This window comes from Hyla sarda, chromosome 10, assembly GCF_029499605.1.
Source record: "Hyla sarda isolate aHylSar1 chromosome 10, aHylSar1.hap1, whole genome shotgun sequence".
NCBI lineage: Eukaryota > Metazoa > Chordata > Amphibia > Anura > Hylidae > Hyla > Hyla sarda.
Window position 1 is genome coordinate 30,282,029 of NC_079198.1, and position 27,003 is coordinate 30,309,031.

The 27,003-nt window shown below is 43.7% G+C and overlaps 2 protein-coding genes across 3 annotated transcripts in view; one reads left to right on the forward strand and one right to left on the reverse strand.

Annotated features, from left to right (window-relative positions):
• Positions 1-27,003, reverse strand: part of KASH5 (KASH domain containing 5) — a 250,514-nt gene that overhangs the window by 102,819 nt on the left and 120,692 nt on the right. The window contains exon 19 of one of the 2 annotated variants that reach the window (XM_056541656.1): positions 18,320-19,030. The exons of the other annotated variant lie outside the window; for it this stretch is intronic. Coding sequence (XP_056397631.1) covers positions 18,901-19,030 — 130 coding nt within the window. The 3' untranslated portion in view covers positions 18,320-18,900. Of the gene's footprint in view, positions 1-18,319; positions 19,031-27,003 lie in introns of those variants that run through there. 2 annotated transcript variants of the gene reach the window in all.
• On the forward strand, positions 1,769-26,950 carry LOC130293178 (GTPase HRas-like). Its single transcript, XM_056541657.1, has 5 exons — positions 1,769-1,975; positions 14,798-14,928; positions 16,649-16,827; positions 24,238-24,397; positions 26,304-26,950. Exons 2-5 carry the CDS (start codon positions 14,818-14,820, stop codon positions 26,412-26,414), a joined length of 561 nt encoding a protein of 186 aa, XP_056397632.1. The 5' UTR covers positions 1,769-1,975; positions 14,798-14,817; the 3' UTR covers positions 26,415-26,950.

Sequence of the window (27,003 nt, forward strand, 5' to 3'; positions counted from 1 at the left end):
TGCTGACACCTCTGTCCATGTCAGGAACTGTCCAGAGCAGGAGCAAATCCCCGTAGAAAACCTCTCCTGCTCTGGACAGTTCCTCACACAGACAGAAGTGTCAGCAGAGAGCACTGTGGTCAGACAGAAAAGAAATTCGCAACTTTCTCTGTTGTATACAGCAGCTGATAAGTACTGGAAGGATTAAGATTATTTAATAGAAGTAATTTACAAATTTGTTTAACTTTCTGGAGTTAATTGATTTTAAAACAATTGTTTTCCACTGCAGTACCCCTTTAACATGTTCATTGTTTTTGTGGATTCCACTAGGAAATGCATTGTTGTCTAGCCAGACTTCACGGTCAGGGAGACATGCAGATTTGCAGAATGTCTACCTGTGTTTTTTGGGCAGACATTCCACAATTTTCTGTTATGTGAATACAGCCTATGAAAATTAGGCAAGGAATTTCCTCTCTGAAATCGGCGCCCACTTCGAACTGAATTTGACATAAAAAATAAAGGGTCGGAAATCAAAATTTCTCGCAGAATCCACCAACTGAGATCCATGGTGGTAATTCCATAATGCAAACAAAAGCAATGGGAGGCTGAGTAGGGGCACAAAGGGTGAATTACCAAAACATCCCTCCAGGTACTAACATGGGGCCACTAGTACAATCTGGGGCACTATTACCACTATTCTTTATTAGGGGGAGGGCTGCCCATTTCCTATCACTCCCATTTCTTGCAGATATATCCCTGGGTCTGGAGCTCCATACATATGGGTGAGGACAGGGCTCAAGTCCTACAGGAACATGTGGGAACAGAGTTCCTACACTTTTTCCACAGCAGGAACACCGTTCCCATTAGAAGTAGTCATTCAGGACCAGCTCTTTTGAGTGCAATTCTTGGATGAGTTCCCTCATTTTTTTTCACCAGGACTTGACCCCCTGAGTGAGGATATGATGGCACCCGGCCCCACCCAGCTCTATTCAAATACGAAACGTACAGAGATTTCTGCCGCAGATCTGCTGTGTGTGAACTGAGGGAAGGATTTTCCTGGACTTCCTGTCACCAGCCCACTGTTTTCCAACCAGTCTGCCTCCAGCTGTTGCAAAACTACAACTCCCAGCATGCCCGGACAGCCGAGTTGTAGTTTTGCAATAGCAGGAGGCACCCTGGTTGGGGAACACTGCACCAGCCCCACTATAGGACACTGTTTCCCAACCAGTGTGCCTCCAGCTGTTGCAAAACTACAACACCCAGCATGCCCGGACAGCCAATTGCATGCTGGGAGTTGTAGTTTTGCAACAGCTGGAGGCACCCTGGTTGCAAAACTACAACTCCCAGCATTGCTGGACAGCCAAGTTGTAGTTTTGCAACAGCAGGAGACACCCTGGTTGGGAAACACTGCACCAGCCCCACTATAGGACACTGTTTCCCAACCCGGGTGCCTCCAGCTGTTGCAAAACTACAACACCCAGCATGCCCGGACAGCCAAGTTGTAGTTTTGCAACAGCAGGAGGCACCCTGGTTGGGAAACACTGAACCAGCCCCACTATAGGACACTACGGGATGTTTCTTCCTGGCTGATAACAGGGAACAATTGCTTCATTCCTTGTAATAGAGCACCGGCCGCCTGTCCCGTCACATCCCTGCTGCCCTCCATACACTACACTGCCCTCAGCTGAGCCCTCCAGACACCGGGACGGGGGGCGGGGCAGCGGGTGTCAATCAACAGACTGCAGCCTCTGATTGGCCGCCGCGGCTGACAGGAAGTGTCCGGTTAACGTCAGCGTGTGATTGGGCGCGTCCGTGCGGTCGGGCTGTGGGCACTTCCGGATCCCTGGTGTCAGCTCTGCGGGAGGAGAGACACAATGGTGCGGGATGGGAGCGCCTGAGAGGCTGTGACCCGGGGGAGAGCGGCTGGGAGTGACTGAGCGGAGCATCGGGACAGGCAGCGGCAGGAGGACTGAGGCCCCCGGGACGTCAGCAGCCGGTAAGAGCCGCCCTCTGTGTGATGAGAATACCCCCGTGTCTCCGGAGTCACAGACCCCTCCCCGGACCATCAGCTGTTCCCCGGGGACTGAAGGGGAGGGGCTGCGCTACCTGCTGGGAAATGCCGCATCAGCTGGGTCCTGTACACACTGTTATTACTGCAGGACACAGCCAGACACCCTGCACCATTATTCTATACATCTATGTATGTGCAAACTGTACAGAGCGCCACCTGGAGGCCACTTATCCTAAACACAGTTCTGGGAATTACATTGTAAGCAATTTACTTCCTCATCTCTGAGCCTGATCCATGAGAACGGGGGAGGTGTGATCCCTGGATCTTCTGGATCACACACAGACATGTGCTGTTTTTGGAACAAATTAGCTCTGGTTTACTATCCCTGCATAATCCCTTTAACCCCTTAAGGACTCAGCCCGTTTTGGCCTTAAGGACTCAGACAATTTAATTTTTACGTTTTCATTTTTTCCTCCTCGCCTTCTAAAAATCATAACTTTTATATTTTCATCCACAGACTAGTATGAGGGCTTGTTTTTTGCGCGACCAGTTGTCCTTTGTAATGACATAACTCATTATATCATAAAATATATGGTGCAACCAAAAAACGCTATTTTTGTGGGGAAATTAAAACGAAAAACGCAATTTTGCTAATTATGGAAGGTTTCGTTTTCATGCCGTACAATTTATGGTAAAAATGACGTGTGTTCTTTATTCTGAGGGTCAATACGATTTTAAAATGATACCCATTATTACATACTTTTATATTATTGTTGCGCTTAAAAAAAATCACAAACTTTTTAACCAAATTAGTACGTTTATAATCCCTTTATTTTGATGACCTCTAACTTTTTTATTTTTCTGTATAAGCGACGGTATGGGGGCTCATTTTTTGTGCCATGATCTGTACTTTTTTTTGATACCACATTTGCATATAAAAAACTTTTAATACATTTTTTATATTTTTTTTTTTATAAAATGTATTAAAAAAGTAGGAATTTTGGACTTTTTTTTTTTTCGTTCATGCCGTTCACCGTACGGGATCATTAATATTTTATTATAATAGATCGGACATTTACGCACGCGGCGATACCAAATATGTCAAAAAAAAAATTTACGCTTTTTGAGGGTAAAATAGGAAAAAAACGGACGTTTTACTTTTTTATTGGGGGAGGGGATTTTTCACTTTTTTTTTACTTTTACATTTTTTTACATTTTTTTTTTACACTTGAATAATCCCCATAGGGGACTATTCATAGCAATACCATGATTGCTAATACTGATCTGTTCTATGTATAGGACATAGAACAGATCAGTGTTTTCGGTCATCTCCTGCTCTGGTCTGCTCGATCTCAGACCAGAGCAGGAGACGCCGGGAGCCGGAAGGAGAGGGGACCTCAGTGCGGCGTTCTGAATGATCGGATCCCCGATCCGATCATTCATTCAAATCTCGCACTGCCGCAGATGCCGGGATCTGTATTGATCCCGACACCTGAGGGGTTAATGGCGGACTCCCGCGAGATCGCGGGCGTCGGCCATTGCCGGCGGGTCCCTGGCTGCGATCAGCAGCCGGGATCAGCCGCGCATGACACGGGCATCGCTCCGATGCCCGCGGTTATGCACAGGACGTAAATGTACGTCCTGGTGCGTTAACCCCTTAAGGACCAAGGGCGTACAGGTACGCCTTTGCTCCCTGGTACTTAAGGACCAAGGGCGTACCTTTACGCCCGTGGGAATTTCGGTCCCCGCCGCGCACCGGGCGGGGATCGCGCCGGGGTGACTGCTGATATCTATCAGCAGGCACCCCGCGCAAATGCCCAGGGGGGTCATTAGACCCCCCCATGTCGGCGATCGGCGCAAATCGCAAGTGAATTCACACTTGCGATTTGCACCAATTCCGGGTCATGCGGGTCTATGGTGACCCGGTGACCCGGAATAGAAGGGGGATCGCGGGTGTCCTAGACACCCACGATCCCCCTGTAGCGATAGGAGTGAGGTGGCAGGGTTGCCACCCCTCCTATCTCTGCTATTGGTGGTCTAGACTCGACCACCAATAGCAGATCGGGGGCGGAGGGGTTTACTTTCGGTTTCCCCATCCTGCCCTCCCACAATAGGCGGGGCAGGACGGGGAAACCGACAGGGACCGGCGCCGAAGATCCACTTACCCATCGGCGGCGGCGACGATCAGCGGCGGCAGCGGGCGACGATCGGCGGAAGAAGAGGACCGCGACGCAGCTTCCTGGATCCAACGGAAGCCGGTGAGTTACTTATCAACATCTGGAGGGCTACAGTCTGAGACCACTATAGTGGTCTCTAAACTGTAACCCTCCAGATGTTGCAAAGCTACAACTCCCAGCATGCCCAGAGAGCTGTTTAGGCTTGCTGGGAGTTGCAGTTTTGCAACAGCTGGAGGTCTACAGTTTGAGACCACTGCAAAGTGATCTCTATACTGTGCACCTCCAGATCTTGCAAAACTACAACTCCCAGCATGCCCAGACAGCAGTTTGCTGTCTGGGCATGCTGGGAGTTGTAGTTTTGCAACATCTGGAGGTCCACAGTTTGGAGACCACTATGCAGTGGTCTCTAAACTATAGCTCTACAGATGTTGCAAAACTGCAACTCCCAGCAAGCCTAAACAGCAAACAGCTGTCTCTGCATGCTGGGAGTTGTAGTTGCGATCCCTCCAGCTGTTGCATAACTACATCTCCCAGCATGCCTTTCGGCGATCAGTACATGCTGGGAGTTGAAGTTATGCAACAGCTGGAGGCACACTGGTTGGAAAATACTGAGTTAGGTAACAGAACCTAACTGAAGGTTTTCCAACCAGTGTGCCTCCAACTGTTGCAAAAGTACAACTCCCAGCATGCACGGTCTGTCAGTACATGCTAGGAGTTGTAGTTTTGAAACAGCTGGAGGTTTGCCCCCCCATGTGAACGTACAGGGTACATTCACACTGGCGGGTTTACAGTAAGTTTTCTGCTTGAAGTTTGGGCTGTGGCAAATTTTTCACCGCAGAGCAAACTCCTAGCGGTAAATTCACTGTAAACCCGCCAGTGTGAATGTACCCTAAAAACACTACACTACACTTACACATAATAAAGAGTAAAACACAACATATACACCCCCTTACACTGTCCCCCTAATAAAAAATAAAAAACGTATTGTACGGCAGTGTTTCCAAAACAGAGCCTGCAAAACAACAACTCCCAGCATTTACGGACAGCTACTGACTGTCCAGGCATGCTGGGAGTTTAGCAACAGCTGGAGGCACCCTGTTTGGGAATCACTGGCGTAGAATACCCCTATGTCCACCCCTGTGCAATCCCTAATTTAGTCCTCAAATGCGCATGGCGCTCTCTCACTTCGGAGCCCTGTCGTTTTTCAAGGAAACAGTTTAGTGCCACATATGGGGTATCTCCGTACTCGGGAGAAATTGCATTACTAATTTTGGGGGCTTTTTTTCCTTTTACCCCTTATGAAAAAGAAAAGTTGGGGTCTACACCAGCCTGTTAGTGTAAAAAAAAATTTTTTTTTACACTAACATGCTAGTGTTGTCCTTTACTTTTTATTTTCACGGGAGGTAAAAGAAAAAAAAGACACCCAAAATTTGTAATGCAATTTCTCCTGAGTACGGAGATACCCCATATGTGGGCGTAAAATGCTCTGCGGACGCACAACAAGGCTCAGGAGTGAGAGCACACCATGTACATTTGAGGCCTAAATTGGTGATTTGCACAGGGTGGCTGATTTTACAGTGCTTCTGACATAAACACAAAACAATAAATACAGACATGTGACCCCATTTTGGAAACGACGCCCCTCACGGAACGTAAGGAGGGGTATAGTGAGCCTGAACACCCCACAGGTGTTTGACAAATTTTCATTAAAGTTGGATGGGAAAGTGAAAAAAAAAAACATTTTCACTAAAATGCTGGTGTCACCCTAAATTTTTCATTTTCACAAGGGAAAATAAAAAAAAGCCCCCCAAAATTTGTAACCCAATATCTTCTGAGTAAGAGCATACCCCATATGTGAATGTAAAGTGCTCTATGGGTGCACTACAATGCTCAGAAGAGAAGCCATTGGGATTTTGAAGAGAAAATTTGTCTGGAATTGAAGGCCACTTGTGTTTACAAAGCCCCCATGGTACCAGAACAATGGACCCCCCCATATGTGAATCCATTTTGGAAACTACACCCTTCATGTAATGTAATAAGGGGCGCAGTGAGCATTTACGCCCCACAGGTGTCTGACAGATTTTTGGAACAGTGATCCGTGAAAATGAAAAATGTAATTTTCCATTTACACAGCCAACTGTCCCAAAGATCTGTGAAACGCCAGTGGGGTGTAAATGCTCACTGCACCACTTATTAAATTCTGTGAGGGGTGTAGTTTCCAAAATGGGGTCACATGTGGGGGCTGGTCCACTGTTCTGGCACCACGGGGGGCTTTGTAAATGCACATGGCCCCTGACTACCATTCCAAACGAATTCTCTTTCCAAAAGCTCAATGGTGCGCCGCCTCTTCTGAGCATTGTAGTTCGCACGTAGTGCACTTCAGGTCCACTTATGGGGTACCTCCATACTCAGAAGAGATGGGGTTACAAATTTTGGGGGGTATTTTCTGCTATTAACCCTTGCAAAAATGTGAAATTTGGGGGGAAACACACATTTTAGTGAAAAGAAAATATATATTTTTTTTACATATGCAAAAGTCGTGAAACCCGTGTGGGGTATTAAGGCTCACTTTATTCCTTGTTACGTTCCTCAAGGGGTCTAGTTTCCAAAATGGTATGCCATGTGTTTTTTTTTTTTTGCTGTTCTGGCACCATAGGGGCTTCCTAAATGCGACATGCCCCCCGAGCAAAATTTGCTCTCAAAAAATCAAATATCACTCCTTCTCTTCGGAGCATTGTAGTTCGCCCGTAATGCACTTCATGCCAACTTATGGGGTACCTCCATACTCAAAAGAGATGGGGTTACAAATTTTGTGGGGTATTTTCTGCTATTAACCCTTGAAAAAATGTGAAATTTGGGGGGAAACACACATTTTAGTGAAAAAAAAAATATTTTTTTTACATATGCAAAAGTCGTGAAACACCTGTGGGGTATTAAGGCTCACTTTATTCCTTGTTACGTTCCCCAAGGGGTCTAGTTTCCAAAATGGTATGCCATGTGGGTTATCTTTGCTGTTCTGGCACCATAGGGGCTTCCTAAATGCAACATGCCCCCCAAAAACCATTTCTGAAAAACGTACTCTCCAAAATCCCCTTGTCGCTCCTTCGCTTCTGAACCCTCTACTGCGCCCGCCGAACACTTTACATAGACATATGAGGTATGTGCTTACTCGAGAGAAATTGGGCTACAAATATAAGTATACATTTTCTCCTTTTACCCCTTGTAAAAATTCAAAAATTGGGTTTACCAGAACATGCGAGTGTAAAAAATAAAGATTGTGAATTTTCTCCTTCACTTTGCTGCTATTCCTGTGGAACACCTAAAGGGTTAAAACACTTACTGATTGTCATTTTGAATACTTTGGGGGGTGTAGTTTTTATAATGGGGTCATTTGTGGGGTATTTCTAATGGGAAGACCCTTCAAATCCACTTCAAACCTGAACTGGTCTCTGAAAAAAAGCGAGGTTCAAAATTTTGTGAAAAATTGGAAAATTGCTGCTGAACTTTGAAGCCCTCTGGTGTCTTTCAAAAGTAAAAACACGTCAATTTTATGATGCAAACATAAAGTAGACATATTGGAAATGTGAATAAAATAAAAAAATATTTTGAATATCCATTTTCCTTACAAGCAGGGAGCTTCAAAGTTAGAAAAATGCAAAATTTTCAAATTTTTCATCAAATTTTGGGATTTTTCACCAAGAAAGGATGCAAGTTACCACAAAATTTTACCACTATGTTAAAGTAGAATATGTCACGAAAAAACAATCTCGGAATCAGATTGATAACTAAAAGCATTCCAGAGTTATTAATGTTTAAAGTGACAGTGGTCAGATGTGCAAAAAACGCTCTGGTCCTAAGGTGTAAAATGGCCTGGTCCTTAAGGGGTTAAGTACTACCGCACCAGGACGTACATTTACGTCCTGCATCCTTAAGGGGTTAAAGGTCTGTTCACACCTCTGGGTTTATTGTGAGTTTCCAGCTGGAAGACAGAGGTCCTGAGTGCTGAACCCCCTCCATGGGCACAATTGGCATATGAGTGGGGGTCACTAAGTTGGGACAATCCATTTAATGCCCCATCCAAATTGTCATAGACCTCTGTTTTCCAACCAGTGTGCCTCCAGCTGTTTCAAAACTACAACTCCCAGCATGCCTGGGACAGCCTTCGGCTGTCCAGGCATCATGGGAGTTGTAGTCTTGAAACAGCTGGAGGCACCCTGGTTAGGAAACAGTGTCATAGACTATAAAAATAAAATAACTAGGGATGTCCCAATACCATCTTTTGGGTATAGATATTTTTTCCAAGTACTTACCAATACTTTTTTTCTTTAATGACAGGACAGCAGGGGTGGCTCTAGACTTTGTGAAGCCAATAGGTAAAAGTCCAACATGATTCCCTCACTGACACTCGTAATTAAGATATGCCCCCAGTAATTAGGAAGCCACCCTATTGGGTTGAAGCCCTCAGAAGTTAGGTAGGGAATTCCTCCCTATTAGGTAGGGACTCCTCGTCTTCTAGGTAGAAGCCCCCCAGTAGCTACACCAGTGTTTCCCAACCAGTGTGCATCCAGCTGTTGCAAAACTACAATTCCCAGCATGCAAAGACAGCCGAAGGTTGGCTAGTTGGAAAACACTGAGTTAAACAGTCAAGTAGCTAGGTAACCTTTTTTTAGGTAGATGCCCAAATAAAAATCCCACTTAACCTTCCCGACGCTCCCGTTTTAAAGGAGTGCTCCGGTGGGAAAAAAAATCAACTGGTGGCAGAAAGTTAAACATATTTGTAAATTAATTCTATAAAAAAATCTTAATCCTTCCAGTACTTATTAGCTGCTGAATGCTACAGAGGAAATTCCTTTCTTTTGGGAACACTGATGACATCACGAGCACAGTGCTCTCTGCTGACATCTCTGTCCATTTTAGCAACCCTGCATAGCAGATGTATGCTAAGGGCGGCATGGTGGCTCAGTGGTTAGCACTGCTGCCTTGCAGTGCTGGGGACTTGGGTTCAAATCCCACTAAGGACAACAATAAATAAAGTTATTATTATAATAACGTCAGCAGAGAGAACTGTGCTCGTGATGTCATCAGGGAGCATTCCAAAAAGAAAAGAATTTCCTCTGTAGTATTCAGCAGCTAATAAGTACAGGAAGGATTAAGATTTTTTTAATAGAAGTAATTTACAAATATGTTTAACTTTCTGCCACCAGTTGATTTAAAAGAAAAAAGGTTTTCACCGGAGTACCCCTTTAAGAACTGTCCAGAGTAGGAGAAAATCCCCATAGTAAACATATGCTGCTCTGGACAGTTCCTAAAATGGACAGAGATGTCAGCAGAGAGCACTGCGGTCATGATGTCAGCAGAGAGCACTGTGTTCCAAAAAGAAAATAATTTCCTCTGTAGTATCCAGCAGCTAATAAGTACTGGAAGGATTAAGATTTTTTTAATAGAAGTAATTTACAAATCTGTTTAACTTTCTGGCACCAGTTGAATTAAAAAAAAAAAAAAAAAGTTTTTCACCGGAGTACCCCTTTAACCCCTTAAGGACTCAGCCCATTTTGGCCTTAAGGACTCAGACAATTAAATTTTTACGTTTTCATTTTTTCCTCCTCGCCTTCTAAAAATCCTAACTCTTTTATATTTTCATCCACAGACTAGTATGAGGGCTTGTTTTTTGCGCGACCAGTTGTCCTTTGTAATGACATCACTCATTATATCATAAAATGTATGGCGCAACCAAAAAACACTATTTTTGTGGGGAAATTAAAACGAAAAACGCAATTTTGCTAATTTTGGAAGGTTTTGTTTTCACGCCGTACAATTTATGGTAAAAATGACATGTGTTCTTTATTCTGAGGGTCAATACGATTAAAATGATACCCATTATTATATACTTTTATATTATTGTTGCGCTTAAAAAAATCACAATCTTTTTAACCAAATTAGTACGTTTATAATCCCTTTATTTTGATGACCTCTAACTTTTTTATTTTTCCGTATAAGTGGCGGTATGGGGGCTCATTTTTTGCGCCATGATCTGTACTTTTTTTTGATACCACATTTGCATATAAAAAAACTTTTAATAAATTTTTAATAATTTTTTTTTAATAAAATGTATTAAAAAAGTAGAAATTTTGGACTTTTTTTTTTTTTTCGTTCACGCCGTTCACCGTACGGGATCATTAACATTTTATTTTAATATTTCGGACATTTACGCACGCGGCAATACCAAATATGTCTATAAAAAATGTTTTTTACGCTTTTTGGGGGTAAAATAGGAAAAAACTGACGTTTTACTTTTTTATTGGGGGAGGGGATTTTTCACTTTTTTTTTACTTTTACTTTTACATTTTTTTTTTTACACTTGAGTAGTCCCCATAGGGGACTATTCATAGCAATACCATGATTGCTAATACTGATCTGTTCTATGTATAGGACATAGAACAGATCAGTATTATCGGTCATCTCCTGCTCTGGTCTGCTCGATCACAGACCAGAGCAGGAGATGCCGGGAGCCGCACGGAGGAAGGTGAGGGGACCTCCGTGCGGCGTTATGAATGATCGGATCCCCGCAGCAGCGCTGCGGGCGATCCGATCGTTCATTTAAATCGCGAACTCCCGCAGATGCCGGGATCTGTATTGATCCCGGCACCTGAGGGGTTAATGGCGGACGCCCGCGAGATCGCGGGCGTCGGCCATTGCCGGCGGGTCCCTGGCTGCGATCAGCAGCCGGGATCAGCCGCGCATGACACGGGCATCGCTCCGATGCCCGCGGTTATGCTTAGGACGTAAATGTACGTCCTGGTGCGTTAAGTACCACCGCACCAGGACGTACATTTACGTCCTGCGTCCTTAAGGGGTTAAGGACCCGGGCTTTTTCCGTTTTTTCATTTTAAATTTTTCCTCCTTAACTTTAAAAAATCATAACTCTTAAAAATTTTCACCTAAAATTCTATATGATGGCCTATTTTTTGCGTCACTAATTCTACTTTGTAATGACATTAGTCATTTTACCCAAAAATCTACGGTGAAACGGGAAAAAAAATCAATGTGCGACAAAATTGATGAAAAAAACACCGTTTTTACGCAGTACATTTTTCAGCAAAAATGATACCTTTATCTTTATTCTGTAGGTCCATACGGTTAAAATGATACCTTTATCTTTATTCTGTAGGTCCATATGGTTAAAATGATACCTTTATCTTTATTCTGTAGGTCCATACGGTTAAAAGGATACCCTACTTGTATAGGTTTGATTTTGTATCACTTCAGAAAAAAATCATGAATACATGCAGGAAAATGTATACGTTTAAAATGGTAATCTTTTGACCCCTATAACTTTTTAATTTTTCTGTGTTCAGGGTGCTTTTTTGCGCCGTCATCTGAAGTTTTTATCAGTACCATTTTTGTTCTGATCAGACTTTTTGATCACTTTTTATTCACTTTTTTGTGGTATAAAAAGTGATCAAAAATGCGCTATTTTGGACTTTGGAATTTTTTTCCACATACGCCATTGAACGAGCGGTTTAAAAAGTGGTATATTTTTATAATTCGGACATTTCCGCACGCGGCGATACCACATATGTTTATTTTTATTATTATTTACATAATGTTTTTTTTATTCTTGGAAATGCCGGGTGATTCAAACTTTTATTAGGGGAAGGGATAATTGAAAGGGTTAATGATTTTTTTACACTTCTCTTATGCAATATCATAGCTCCTATAGGGGGGGCTATAACATTGCATTAACTGATCTTTTACACTGATTGATCCATCTCCATAGGAATGGATCAATCAGTGTTTTTGGCGATTGAATGCTCAAGCCTGGATCTCAGGCACTGAGCAGTCATTCGGCGATCGGACAGCGCAGGAGAAGGTAAGAAGACCTCCTCCTGTGCTACAGCTGTTCGGGATGCCGCGATTATACCGCGGCGATCCCGAACAGCTCCCTGAGCTAACCGGCAACTTTCACTTTCGTTTTTAGCCGCGCGGCTCAGCTTTGAGCGTGCGGCTAAAGGGTTAATAGCGCGCGGCACAGCGATCAGTGCCGCGCGCTATTAGAGGCAGGTCCCGGCTTCACTATGATGCTGGGCCCGCCGCGATATGATGCGGGGTCACCGTGTGACCCCGCGTTATATCGCAGGACCAGGACCCAGGACGTACCCATACGTCCTGGGTCCTTAACCCCTTAAGGACGCAGGACGTAAATGTACGTCCTGGTGCGGTGGTACTTAACGCACCAGGACGTACATTTACGTCCTGTGCATAATGATCTCGCGGGCGTCCGCCATTAACCCCTCAGGTGCCGGGATCAATACAGATCCCGGCATCTGCGGCAGTGCGCAATTTGAATGAATGATCGGATCGGGGATCCGATCATTTATAACGCCACACGGAGGTCCCCTCTCCTTCCTCCGTCCGGCTCCCGGCGTCTCCTGCTCTGGTCTGTGATCGAGCAGACCAGAGCAGAAGATGACCGATAACACTGATCTGTTCTATGTCCTATACATAGAACAGATCAGTATTAGCAATCATGGTATTGCTATGAATAGTCCCCTATGGGGACTATTCAAGTGTAAAAAAAAATGTAAAAGTTTAAAAAAGTGAAAAATCCCCTCCCCCAATAAAAAAGTAAAACGTCCGTTTTTTCCTATTTTACCCCCAAAAAGCGTAAAAAAAATTGTTTTATAGACATATTTGGTATCGCCGCGTGCGTGAATGCCCGAACTATTAAAATGTTAATGATCCCGTACGGTGAACGGCGTGAACGAAAAAAATTAAAAAGGTCAAAATTCCTACTTTTTTAATACATTTTATAAAAAAAAAATTATAAAAAATGTATTAAGTTTTTTTTTTTTGCAAATGTGGTATAAAAAAAATACAGATCATGGCGCAAAAAATGAGCCCCCATACCGCCGCTTATACGGAAAAATAAAAAAGTTCGAGGTCATCAAATTAAAGGGATTATAAACGTACTAATTTGGTTAAAAAGTTTGTGATTTTTTTTTAAGTGCAACAATAATAGAAAAGTATATAATAATGGGTATAATTTTAATCGTATTGACCCTCAGAATAAAGAACACACGTCATTTTTACCATAAATTGTACGGCGTGAAAACGAAACCTTCCAAAATTAGCAAAATTGCGTTTTTCGTTTTAATTTCCCCACAAAAATAGTGTTTTTTGGTTGCACCATACATTTTATGATATAATGAGTGATGTCATTACAAAGGACAACTGGTCGCGCAAAAAACAAGCCCTCATACTAGTCTGTGGATGAAAATATAAAAGAGTTATGATTTTTAGAATGCGAGGAGGAAAAAATGAAAACGTAAAAATTAAATTGTCTGAGTCCTTAAGGCCAAAATGGGCTGAGTCCTTAAGGGGTTAAGAGGTTAAAGGGGTACTCCACTGCTCAGTTTGGAACAAACTGTTCTGAACGCTGGAGTCGGCGCCGGGAGCTCGTGACATCATGGCCCTGCCCCCTCAATGCAAGTCTATGCAAGTCCTCCCATAGACTTGAATTGAGGGGGCGTGACGTCATGAGGGGCGGGGCTTTGATGTCACGAGCTCCCGACTCCAGCGTTTGGAACAGTTTGTTCCAAATGCTGAGCAGTGGAGTACCCCTTTAAAGTATTATGGTTAGACTTTTGAAGCCTCAGACAGACATGTCTGAAGTTGTTGATTGCACCTGGTCTTACTGTTGAGACCTGCAACGATTGTGAGTTTTAAGACAGGGAAGTGGGCGGCATTGCTCTAAACTACCTGGGCGGCCAAGAGATCTGTCCATCTCTTGCATATGTTAGGCTGGGTTCACACCATGTTTTTACAATACAGTTCCCGTATACGTTTTTAATATGAAAACCGCACGGAACCGTATTGAAAACCATATGCCAAAAGATGTATCCGATTGTGTCCTTTTTGCGTATTGTACGGTTTTCAGTTTTTTTTTTCCTGTACCCAAAACCGTAGCTTAACACTGTTTTGGTCCAGATGAAAAACCGTATGGAAACCGTATACGTTTTTTTTAATTTTTTTTTAAACATGGTATTCAATGGGAACCGTATAGAACCGAATGTGCATACAGTTCCATCTGGTTTTCACCATACGGTTTTTGACACTGAAAGTTTTTTTTTTCTTGGAATTTCAATCAAACAAGTGAAACTGTATTCATAATGGAGTCAAAAGTTAAAATCGTATATGGTTTTTTCTTAAAACCGGATGCAACTGGACATCATTTTTTCAAACGGTATACGGGTTAAAATTTGTACACACGTTTTGATACAGTTTAGTCCGATTTTGAGGAATCCGTTTAATCAAAAACCTGATAGGGGAACTGTATTGCAAAAACATGGTGTGAACCCAGCCAGACTTTAGAATCTGTAGGGGACTCCTCCATAGCTTTCCTTTTGATTCAGATGGATTTTTTCTGGAGTTTATGCGGTCACTTGACTCAGACAGCCATTGTTTGTTAAACCAGAACCCTCAGCAATGTAAGCTTTAGGGCATATGTGAACAGAGGCTAAAGCTGGTCATACACATTAGGCTCCGTTCACAGTAGGGTCCGTTGTGGTTGTCAGTGTTGTTGCTTTAGTAAGTGTGTAACTTTACACCTGTTCTTCCACTTTTTCTCCAGGAAGGATCTTTGCAAGTGAAATGACTGAATATAAGCTTGTTGTGGTCGGAGCTGGAGGCGTGGGCAAGAGTGCTCTGACCATCCAACTCATCCAGAACCATTTTGTTGATGAATACGATCCCACTATTGAGGTATGCTTTGTGTTACTTTGCTTTTACTCCAAGTTTTCATTAAAGGATCTTCCAGTACTGCTGATGGCCCTGTCCCTATATGTTCTTGAGAAATAGCAGTGAGAAAGGACTTCAATGGATACGGCCGGCTCACCACAGTGCTGACAGACCCAGATGGACACAGCTAGGAGGATCAGACGTAACTTTAAAGGGGTATTCCAGGAAAAAACTTTTTTTTTTTTTTTTATATCAACTGGCTCCAGAAATTTAAAAATATTCAGCAGCTAATAAGTACTGGAAGGATTAAGATTTTTTTAATAGAAGTAATTTACAAATCTGTTTAACTTTCTGGCACCAGTTGATTTAAAAAAAAAAAAAATGTTTTTCACTGGAGTACCCCTTTAAACCTGTCTAACGTATCCTCCACCCCTGATCTGACAGCATAGAGTAAATAGCGGCCGTCACTAGTAGAAGTCTGTTATTGGCTCACGAAAAAAATGTGGTCTATTGACAACAAGTAAAGGGTGACAGAACATATAGGAACAAAGAAACAAGCGCTCCGTAGAGTAAAACCAGACTACACCAGGTGTGGGATAAGAACAGGAAAACCGCTCTCCCTGGGTGGTTGTGTAAGCTCATACACAATAATGGTAAAGGTGTAGAATAATGTGGGGTCCTCTGCTGCCCTCCGGCTGAGATGAGGAGAAATAGCAGGGAGAAAGGACTTCAATGGATACGGCCTGCTCACCACGGCCCTAACAGACCCCGATAGACACAGCTAAGAGGATCAGACGTAACTTTAATAACCAAGACGCAACGCATTTCGCTGCGCATGCGCAGCGAAACTAATTGCATCTTGGTTATTAAAGGGGTTATCCAGGAAAAATGTGTATATGTATATATATATATATATATATATATATATATATATATATATATATATATATAATATAAAATATATATATATATCAACTGGCTCCAGAAAGTTAAACAGATTTGTAAATTACTTCTATTAAAAAATCTTAATCCTTTCAGTACTTATGAGCTTCTGAAGTTAAGGTTGTTCTTTTCTGTCTAAGTGCTCTCTGATGACCCGTGTCTCGGGAACCGCCCAGTTTAGAAGAGGTTTGCTATGGGGATTTGCTTCTAAACTGGGCGGTTCCCGAGACAGGTGTCTCTCTGCTGACATCTCTGTTCATTTTAAGAACTGTCCAGAGTAGGAGAAAATCCACATAGAAAACATATGCTGCTCTGGACAGTTCCTAAAATGGACAGAGATGTCAGCAGAGAGCACTGTGGTCATGATGTTAGCAGAGAGCTCTGTGTTCCAAAAAGAAAAGAATTTCTTATGTAGTATTCAGCAGCTAATAAGTACTGGAAGGATTAAGATTTTTTAATAGAAGTAATTTACAAATCTGTTTAACTTTCTGGCTCCAGTTGAATAAAAGAAAAGTTTTCCACTGGAGCACCCCTTTAATGAATTTCAGGTAATGTATGGAGTTAATAGATAAATAAGAGATCACTTTATCCTAGACCACGACTGTTTTCTAGAACTCGGATGACTTTATACCACCAGAGAGTATGATGGGGGTGGTTGTACTCAAAGCCTGTGTTATTCATGTCACTTCTGATTGCTTACATGTGTGACTTAGAATTGTGGACAAAGAGTCCCTGAGTATCGGAGTCTTTCACATAAATGATGTATGACATTGCATTGTGTTGATCTCTTCCACTGTTACAGGACTCGTACAGGAAGCAGGTTGTGATAGATGGTGAAACATGTCTCTTGGACATTCTCGACACTGCAGGTCAAGAGGAGTATAGTGCCATGAGAGATCAGTACATGCGAACTGGAGAAGGATTTCTTTGTGTCTTTGCTATTAATAATACAAAATCCTTTGAGGATGTCCACCATTACAGGTTAGAAGCCACCGACATACTATACTTTATCTAAAGGGTTTATCCAGTATTAGACAAACATAGATGCTTTCTTCCCAAAACAGCACCATCTCTGTCTTCGAGTTGTGTGTGGTATTTCAATTCTGCTCTATTCACTTCAATACAGCTAAGTTGCTATACTGCACACAAACTGAGAACAAGAGGGCTGCTGTTTCTGCATATTTTCCTAATCCTGGATAACAGCTTTAATTAGAGCTAGGCTGTAATACCAGATACAGCCTATGGACTGGTGTGGCACTGTGTCTGGGAAAAAAAACCCAAAATAAACAGGCCCCTTATGTAATTTCGTATAAGCCTTTGATACTGTTACCTCCATGGTATTAAACATATTAGGAAGTCAAAACCAGTTATACATTTTTGTCAACGCAGTTTTTTTTGTTTATACTTATTACTAAAAAATCTCTTCTATGCAGTGAGGTTAAAACCTGTGCTTGACCCTGCAGAGTAACTGTCACCAAAAAAAACTTAGATTTTATAGATTGAAGTATTATGATTAACTTTCCAATTGAATGTGTTTTAAAAAATTATCTTCCATTCTATTTTTATTTTTACCTTGAAAAGGTGACCACTAGGGATCCCATAGTGCAGCCGGGACACGTGACGAGCACAGCACAGCTCCCCATCTGTCAATCAGACAGGAGGGAGCAGGCGCTGTGCCCACAGCACAGCAAGGCGCACTCCTGACTTGGTCGGCCGTGTCATCAGGCTCCACCCCCTTAGGAGAGCCGACGCGTACTGGCCAAGTCAGTGTAGCGCTGTGCTCCACACGCATCGGGTCTGCCTTCCCATCCCTGCGCTGATCGAGGTCTTTCTATGCATTATCTTAGGTATAATCATTTTATAATCGCTGCACAGGAAGAAGGGCGGAAGTGAGCCCTAGCAGGATTCACATGATGTTGCGCCTGCTGGGCCACTCCCCCTTCTTCCCTCACGCTTGGCTGGCAGAAGGACCAATAAACGGAGAGTGTTTTTTTTTTTTTTTTTTTTAAGACAATTAACGTGGGGATAGTGTCAGTTAGACTCAGGGAAGGATGGGGAGGGGGATTAGGGACAGTTGAGTTGATAGGTACTCTCTTTTTTTGTGTGAAGTGACCAGTGTTCAGGCCCTGTCATGGGCAGAGACACTAAAGGTCTGTACTCACAAGCTGAATTTGATGTGCTGTGAATCTACATCTACAAGAATAAGGGTACAGTTACATGGGCAAAAGAAGCGCCTGTGTGAAGTGCAGTGGCTCCCTCTGTATTAAATGTTCAACTTGAACATGAATGTGCCCTTTTAGTATCTGTCCTTAGTTCTTGTGTCGCAGCTACTTACAGTCTTTTGACTTCACAAATAGCTCCCCATATCTGTGAATCCTGGTATTATTTATAGGGGTACTGCGCCCCAGACATCTTATCCCCTATCCAAAGGATTAGGAGATATATCTGATTGCAGGGGTCCCGCGGGACCCCCACGTTCTCTCTGCACCGGGTTTGGACGGTTGTGACATCACACTATTCCCCCTCCATTCATGTCTATGGGAGGGGGCATGGCGGCAGTCACCACCCCTCCCTTGTGTGACGTCACAAACACAGCTACCCAAACCCAGCGTCCTGAAAGTAACCAGCGGCGGGACCCCCGCGATCAGACATCAAGGGGTGGAGTACCGCTTTAAGTGTAATATGGAAGGTAATGCTGAAATGCCTTAAATCAAGTCTAAAATGCCTTAAATCTAGTTAGTGTGTAATGCACTACTGTAGATTCACCATAGATCGTAATTTTTTTACTTTCATCTTGTAAGTGCTCATAACATAGGAAACATAAGAACACGCTTCAGCGCCCAGCAGTTTGTTCAGGTCCAAAATATACACAGAAGATAATGAGAACTACGGTATATCATGTCACAAACATATAAAAAGTAACAACGCCACCCGGACCAGCAATTTTGTTCAAGACATTTCAGTATTGATATCCACACCCAGAGAATGGATGGTAGTGCGGAATTCTAGAGCAGCAGACTGATCTTTTGTTTCTTGTGTCATATAGTGTTGTTCCTATACATAGCAGCAAATCTTTTGTTTTCTTGTGCGGTTATAGTGTTGTGCCTGTACATGGCACAACCCTCCAAAATAAGTGGGCACTTTTTTTTTTCTGGTGAAGGTGGTATTTCTTATCAGGGATACCCTAGAGAGAGAGTGCAATTATTATTATTATTTTTTTTTATTTTTTTTGACCAACAGAAGGTAATAAATAGTGTTGGGTTTTAAATAAATGTGTTTGCACTCCTGACCGGTTTATAGTAAATGCTTGTATTTTCTGTAATATAATTATTCTGAAGCATTTTTTCTTAGAACTCTGTTCTCTTCCTCGGTTACTCCAGTTAATATATAAGTAAATTGACAACTGGGTCTTGCCAGTTGGGGTTGTACACCACAGGCGTACTGTCCTATCGCTGCTGACTTTATTAGACATTCTAGGGACAAACCTCTTTTATAAGAGTAATGGTAACACCCAAGTGTTATGCTAGTCATGAATCTAATGGGAATAACACATGAAATGGCTCAACTTAGACCAAAATAAATAATACAGAGATATTTCATGGAAAAGACAAATGCATACTAATGCAGGGAGAGAGGCCAGGACTGCAGTCACTTAGGAGGCTTAAAGGGGTACTGTGCCCCTAGACATCTTATCCCCTATCCAAAGGATAGGGGATAAGATGTCAAATCGCCACGGTGCCGCTGCGGGAGAGCCCCGCAATCCCCGCTGCGGCACTGCGATATCATTACAGCACAGAGCGAGTTAGCTCTGCACTTAATGACGCGCAATACAGGGGCCGGAGCATCGTTACGTCACGGCTCTGCCCCTCATGACGTCACGGCCCGCCCCTTTCAATACAAGTGTATGGGAGGGGCGTGGTGGTCGTCACGCCCCCTGCCATAGACTTGCATTAAGGGGACGGGCCGGGATGTTACGAGGGGCGGAGCCATGACGTCACGCGGCTCCGTCCCCTGTATCGCCCGTCATTACGCACAGAGCGAACTCGCTCTGTGCTGTAATGATAGCGTGGTGCCGCAGCGGATAGGGCTCCCCAGCAGCGGCACCGCGGCGATCTGACATCTTATCCCCTATCCTTTGGATAGGGGATAAGATGTCTAGGGGCGGAGTACCCCTTTTAACGGAGTACTCTGCCCCTAGACGTCTTATCCCCTATCCAAAGGATAGATGTCTGATCGTGGGGATCTCACCGCTGGGGTCCCACCTTTTTAACTCCTTACGGACGCAGCTCATTTTCACCTTAAGGACGCAGCCCTTTTTTTGCAAATCTGACCACTGTCACTTTAAAGGGGTACTCCGCCCCAAACATCTTATCCCCTATCCAGAGAATAGAGGATAAGATGTCAGATCATGGGGTCCCGCTGCTGGGGACCCCCGGGATCTCCGCTGCGGCACCCCGCTATCATTACTGCACAGAGCAAACTCGCTCTGTGCGTAATGACGGGCGATACAGGGGCCGGAGCATTGTTACGTCATTGCTCGGCACCTCGTGACGTCACGGCCCGCCTCCCCAATACAAGTCTATGGGAGGGGGTGTGGCGGCCATCACGCCCCCTCCCATAGACTTGCATTAAGGGGGCGGGCCATGACATCACGATGCTCCGGCCCCTGTATCGCCGGTCATTACACACAGAGCAAGCGTACTCTGTGCAGTAATGACAGGTGGGTACCGCAGCGGAGATCCCGGGGGTCCGCAGCAGCGGGCCCCCGGCGATCTGACATCTTATCCCCTATACTTTGGATAGGGGATAAGATGTCTAGTGGCGGAGTACCCCTTTAAGCATTAATAACTCTGGGATGCTTTTACTTTTCATTCTGATTCAGAGAGGTTTTTTTCGTGACATATTCTACTTTTAGTGGTAAAATTTTAGTCAATACTCGCATCGTTTCTTGGTGAAAAATTTGACATTTTTTTTTACTTTGAAACTCCCTGCTTATAAGGAAAATGGACATCCCAAATTATATATTGATTCACATATACAATATGTCTATTTTTTTATATTTCCATCATAAAGTTGAAATTTTTTTACTTTTGGAAGATATCAGAGGGCTTCAAAGTTCAGCAGCAATTTTCCAATTTTTCACAAAAATTTTCAAAATCGGAATTTTTCAGGGATCATTCAGTTTTTAAGTGAATTTGAAGGGCCTTCATATTAGAAATACCCCATAAATGACCCCATTATAAAAACTGCACCCCTCCAAAGTATTCAAAATGACATTCAGTAAGTGTGTTAACCCTTTAGGTTAAGGTGAAGGAGAAAATTCTATATCTTAATTTTTTTTTAAACTCGCATGTTCTTTTAGACCCAGTTATTGAATTTTTACAAGGGGTAAAAGGAGAGAAATCTTCCTAAAATTTGTAACCCAATTTCTCTCGAGTAAGGAAATTCCTCATGTATATGTTAAGTGTTCGGCGGGCGCAGTAGAGGGCTCAGAAGGGAAGGAGCGACAATGGGATTTTGGAGAGTGAGTTATTCTGAAATGGTTTTTCATGTCACATTTAGGAAGCCCCTATCGTAAAAAAAACAAAACACATGGCATACTATTTTGGAAACTACACCCATCAAGGAATGTAACAAGATGTACAGTGAGCCTTAACACCCCACAGGTGTTTGACGACTTTTTGTTAAAGTTGGATGTGTAAATGACATTTTTATATTTTCCCCAAAATGCTGGTAATAGGAGAAAATTTCCCCCCAAAATTGAGTATGGAAATACCCCATGTGTGGACGTCAAGTGCTCTGCTGGTGTACTACAATGCTCAGAAGAGGAGTGCCATTGGGCTTTTGGAGAGAGAATTTGGTTGGAATAGAAGTTGGGGGCCATGTGCGTTCACAAAGCCCCCATGGTACCAGAGCAGTGGACCCTCCCACGTGTGACCCCATTTTGGAAACTACACCCCTCACAGAATTTAAGAAGGGGTGCAGTGAGTATTTACACCCCATAGGTGTTTGACAGATCTTTGGAACAGTGGGCTGAGTAAATGACGAAATAAAATTTTTCATTGTTCTGGCACTATGGGGGCTTTGTAAACACACGTGGCCTTCAATGCCGGACACATTTTCTCTCTAAAAGCCTAATGGCGCTCCTTCTCTTCTGAGCATTGTAGTGCACCCGCAGAGCACTTTACATCCACATATTGGGTATGTTCTTACAAATTTTGGGGGGCTTTTTTTTTTTTTTTCTCCTATTTTACCATGTGAAAATGAAAAATTTAGGGTAACCACCAGTATTTTAGTAAAAATATACAGTGACCCCCCCCCCCCGACCTACAATGGCCCCGACATACGATAATTTCAACATGCGATGGCTTCTCAGAGGCCATCGCATGTTGAAGGCAACATCAACATACGATGCTTTTGTATGTTGGGCCATCGCATAAACGGCTATCCGGCAGCGCAGACTGCTTCAGCCACCGCTGGATAGCCATTTACGGTGCCCCGTGTGGTCCGCTGACGATCACTTACCTGTCCTCGGGGCTCCGGCGCGTCCTCTTCGGGATCCTCTGCATCGTCGGCGCTCTCCATCATCGTCATCACATCGCTGCGCACGCTGTCCCGTCATCCAATAGGAGCGGCGTGCGTAACGACGTGATGCGGCGACGGAGAGCGAGGATGCCGGGGAAGCAGAGGCCTTGCCGGAGCGTCGGGGACATCCCGGGGACGTGGCGACAGTGATGGAGGGCGACATCCAGGGCAGCGGTGAGGAGCGGTGACGGGTCCGGAGCGGCGGGGACAGGTGAGTACAACTTCCTCTACCAGTGGTCTTCAACCTGCGGACCTCCAGATGCTGCAAAACTACAACTCCCAGCATGCCCGGACAGCCGTTGGCTGTCTGGGCATGCTGGGTGTTGTAGTTTTGCCACATCTGGAGGTCCACAGGTTGTAGACCACTGTCCTATACTTTACATTGCACGGATCCCTCAACATACGATGGTTTCAACAAACGATGGTTCATTTGGAACGGATTACCATCGTATGTTGAGGGACCACTGTATTTTATTTTTCATTTTCCCATCCAACTTTAACAAAAATTTGTCAACCACCTGTGGGGTGTTAAGGCTCACTGTACCCCTTGTTACATTCCATGAGGGGTGTAGTTTCCAAAATGGGTCACATGTGGGTATTTATTTTTTTGCGTTTGTGTCAGAACTGCTGTAACAATCAGCCACCCCTGTGCAAATCACCAATTTAGGCTAAAATGTACATAGTGCGCTCTCACTCCTGAACATTGCTTTGCACCCGCAGAGCTTTTTACGCCCACATATGGGGTATTTTCTTACTCGGGAGAAATTGCGTTACAAATTTTGGGTCTTTTTTTTTTCCTTTTCTTGTAAAAATAAAAAGCACCAGCATGTTAGTGTGTAATTATTTTTTTTTTATACTAACAGGCTGGTGTAGCCCCCAACTTTTCCTTTTCATAAGGGGTAAAAGGAGAAAAAGCCCCCCCCCCCCCCCAAAAAATTTGTAGTGCAATTTCTCCTGAGTACAGAAATACCCCATATGTGGCCCTAAACTGTTTCCTTGAAATACGACAGGGCTCTGAAGTGAGAGAGCGCCATGCACATTTGAGGACTATATTGGGGATTGCACAGGGGTGGACATAGGGGTATTCTATGCCAGTGATTCCCAAACAGGGTGCCTCCAGCTGTTGCCAAACTCCCAGCATGCCTGGACAGTCAGTGGCTGTCCTGAAATACTGGGAGTTGTTGCTTTGCAACAGCTGGAGGCTCCGTTTTGGAAACACTGCCGTATGTGTTTTTCATTTTTATTGGGGGGGGGGGGGCGCAGTGTAAGGGGGTGTATATGTAGTGTTTTACCCTTTATTTTGTGGTAGTGTAGTGTTTTTAGGGTACAATCATACTGATGGGTTTACAGTGAGTTTCCTTTCTGTCTGACCACAGTGCTCTCTGCGGACACCTCTGTCCATGTGAGGAAATGTTCAGAGTACAAGCAAATGGACAGATCCTGATACGGACAGAGGTGTCAGCAAAGAGCACTGTGATCAGACAGAAAAGACATTTAAAAATAAAAGAACTTCCTCTGTAGTATACAGCAGCTGATAATTACTTCTATTATAAAATCTTAATCCTTCCAGTAATTTACTAATTTGTTTAACTTTCTGGCACCAGTTGACTTAAAAAATCTTTCCACCGGAGTACCCCTTTAAGATCCCAAGCCAAGACAGATGCCATCGCAGCAACATGTGAACAGTTCTGGAGCATTTTTGTTTCCCATCAGTTCATTTGACAAGTCACTGAATAAAACTTGTGAATTGTAAGTTCTGCTCTTTTTATTTCATTTAATATTGATCGCCACATTTTGTTTTTCCAGAGAACAGATCAACAGGGTAAAAGATTCAGATGATGTCCCAATGGTATTAGTTGGTAATAAATGTGACCTTCCATCACGGACTGTGGACACAAAGCAAGCACAGGATCTAGCAAAGAGTTATGGGATTCCATTCATAGAAACCTCAGCCAAAACAAGACAGGTAAGCATCCACACTGATTTATTGGGGAGAGAAGCGTAGTTGGTACTCATATTTAGGGGAAAGCCTTTCCTGGCTTATTCCTGAGTTAGTAGACTATACAGTAGACTACAAGAATGCATCTTATCTCTTTGTGCTACGGTATTAGAGGCTGTGGACACATTTTCAAACGATATTATCTGCTCTTTGTAGGCTGTTGACTTTAAAGGAAAACTGTCAGCTTGCTCCCCCCGCACTAACCAGCGGTACTGAGTGGGGGGACGCTGATCAGTTTGATGCCTACTGTGCCCGGATCCGCCTGGCCGTTCAGCCGATATCTTTGTTTTTCTGTATATCCTAATTAAGTGCTAACTGGCACAGGCGGGGTAATGGCACTCTGATGCCGCCGCACCGCCCAGCTCATCAATATTCCTCCCTCCTCCTCTCCCTTTTCATTACAGAGCAGGGAGGGGAGGAATATTGAGGAGCTGGGCGGTGCAGCGGCGCTGACGGCAGGGTGCCACTTACCCCCGCCTGTGCCAGTTAGCCATTACATGGCTTGACTATCGTGCAGGCAGAGTCGCACGCGTTTATGCCGCCTTTTACTTCTATTATCAATCAGGCCGCATATGAGTTATCTTTATTAAACTCAGCATGTCCTTTAAAGTTTACCTGTGACTTGGGGTACTTTCTGGGCGGAATCCAGCTGGAAAATTATACTTGGAAATTCCATTGCAGCAGAGTCCCAGTGTTTTCTGCATGAACCTGTTCATCCTTTCAGCTAAATTAACTCAGAAATGCATTGCCGTTAATGGAAACGGCGCATAGTGGACCAGTTGCCCATAGCAGATTGCCGCTTTTATTTTTCAAAGGCCTTTTTAAACATTAAAGAAGCAAACTGAACCTCATTGTAACTTTACTAAAAGAATGCAGGTATGAATGCCATATCTGAATGAAGCCATAATTTCACTCCAGAATAACGAACGCGATAGAATGTAAAATGTGCTTTGCAAAAAAAATAAAAAATAGTTAACAATTTCTCCTTTTTTGTAAATAGCCATACTAAATGAACAGAATTTTCCATTGTGCACATGTCTAGAGCTTGGACAGTGACCATACATACCCTGACCACTCCCCAGGTTACACCAACAATGTCTGTGTATAAACCATATCCACATTTCTTGGTATGGTTTATGGTACTCCGCCCCTAGACCTCTTATCCCCTAAGATGTCTGATTGCGGGGGTCCCTCCGCTGGGAACCCCCGCCATCTCTCCTGCAGCACCAAGTGTCTTCTGCTGCATGGAGCAAACGTCACTCCATGCCTGATGACGGGCGATATAGGGGCCGGAGTATCGTGCCACCACGACCCCCCCCCCCCTCATACTGGATGACTGGCGATGCAGGGCGGACGATCGTGACGTCACGGTCACATCCGCTTGTGACCTCACGGCCACACCCCCTCAATGCAAGTCTATTGAAGGGGGCGTAACCGTGACGTCACGAGCCTCTGGCGCTGCACTTCGCACTCTAAACAAACACCTGGTGCCGCAGGGATATTGCGTGGGTCCCCAGCAGCGGGACCCCTGCAATCAGACATCTTATTTCCTATCCTTTGGGTAGGAGATAAGATCTCTAGGGGCGGAGTACCCCTTTAAAACTGCACTGTATTGTCAGCCCAGGTCATCACTTTTGTATGTTGTGCCAGGCTCCCTTTAGTATTGTGTAAGAAAGCTATGACGGGTGAGAAATTTTCTCTATTGTTTGGTGTCTTCAAGTGTTTATAGAAAGGGAAAGTATTATGTAAGCAGATTCCATCCTGTTGTTGCTGCAGTAAGGGACCTAATCTGAGGAAAATTCCTATTCCTATCCATAGTTAACCTGCTTTTCACTCTTCTTTTTTTTTTTTCTACAATTTTCTTGACCCCAAGGGAGTTGAAGATGCGTTCTACACTCTTGTCCGTGAAATCCGCAAGCACAAAGAGAAGATCAACAATGGGAAAAAGAAGAAATCCTCCAAAAGGAAGTGTGTAATTCTTTAAAACAAGTGCCATCCATCCCAAGGAACGCCAGCGAAGCCACAGCCTGTGTGCCAACTCAAACCAAGCAGATTGTGTGGACTTAAGTAATGCAGTGGAAGGGAAATGATTGCCATGAAATTCCAGATTCCCTTCATATTTTGTTTTTATTATAGGAAACGCATAAACCCAAATTTTTTGGAATGGGGGGAGCAGTTTTGAAGAATACTCCTTTTTTGAAGCCCATTTTCTTGTATAGAATTGAGACAGACACCTTAATATGTGTACAAACTTTTAATGAAGAGACTATTGCAGTACCCTCAGGACCTCTGTCCCCCCCTTCTCCCCACCTAAGGACATCTTCTACCCCCATTTTGGGGAGAAGCCAGCGTGTCTGATCTGCTGTGAATAAACAGAGTACCGGTCAGCAGTATTTTAAGACTCATCTAAAAGCCGAAATCTAGGAACTTAATATGAGTGATGAAGCCTTAGTTGTGAACATAGTCTGAACATGGGGAAACATGCTAGAAAGAAATAAAGGAAAAAGCATCTTTTAAAAACTGATGTTTGAGTTTTTATTTACCTGATCGCTCATGACAGCACTCCTGGAGAG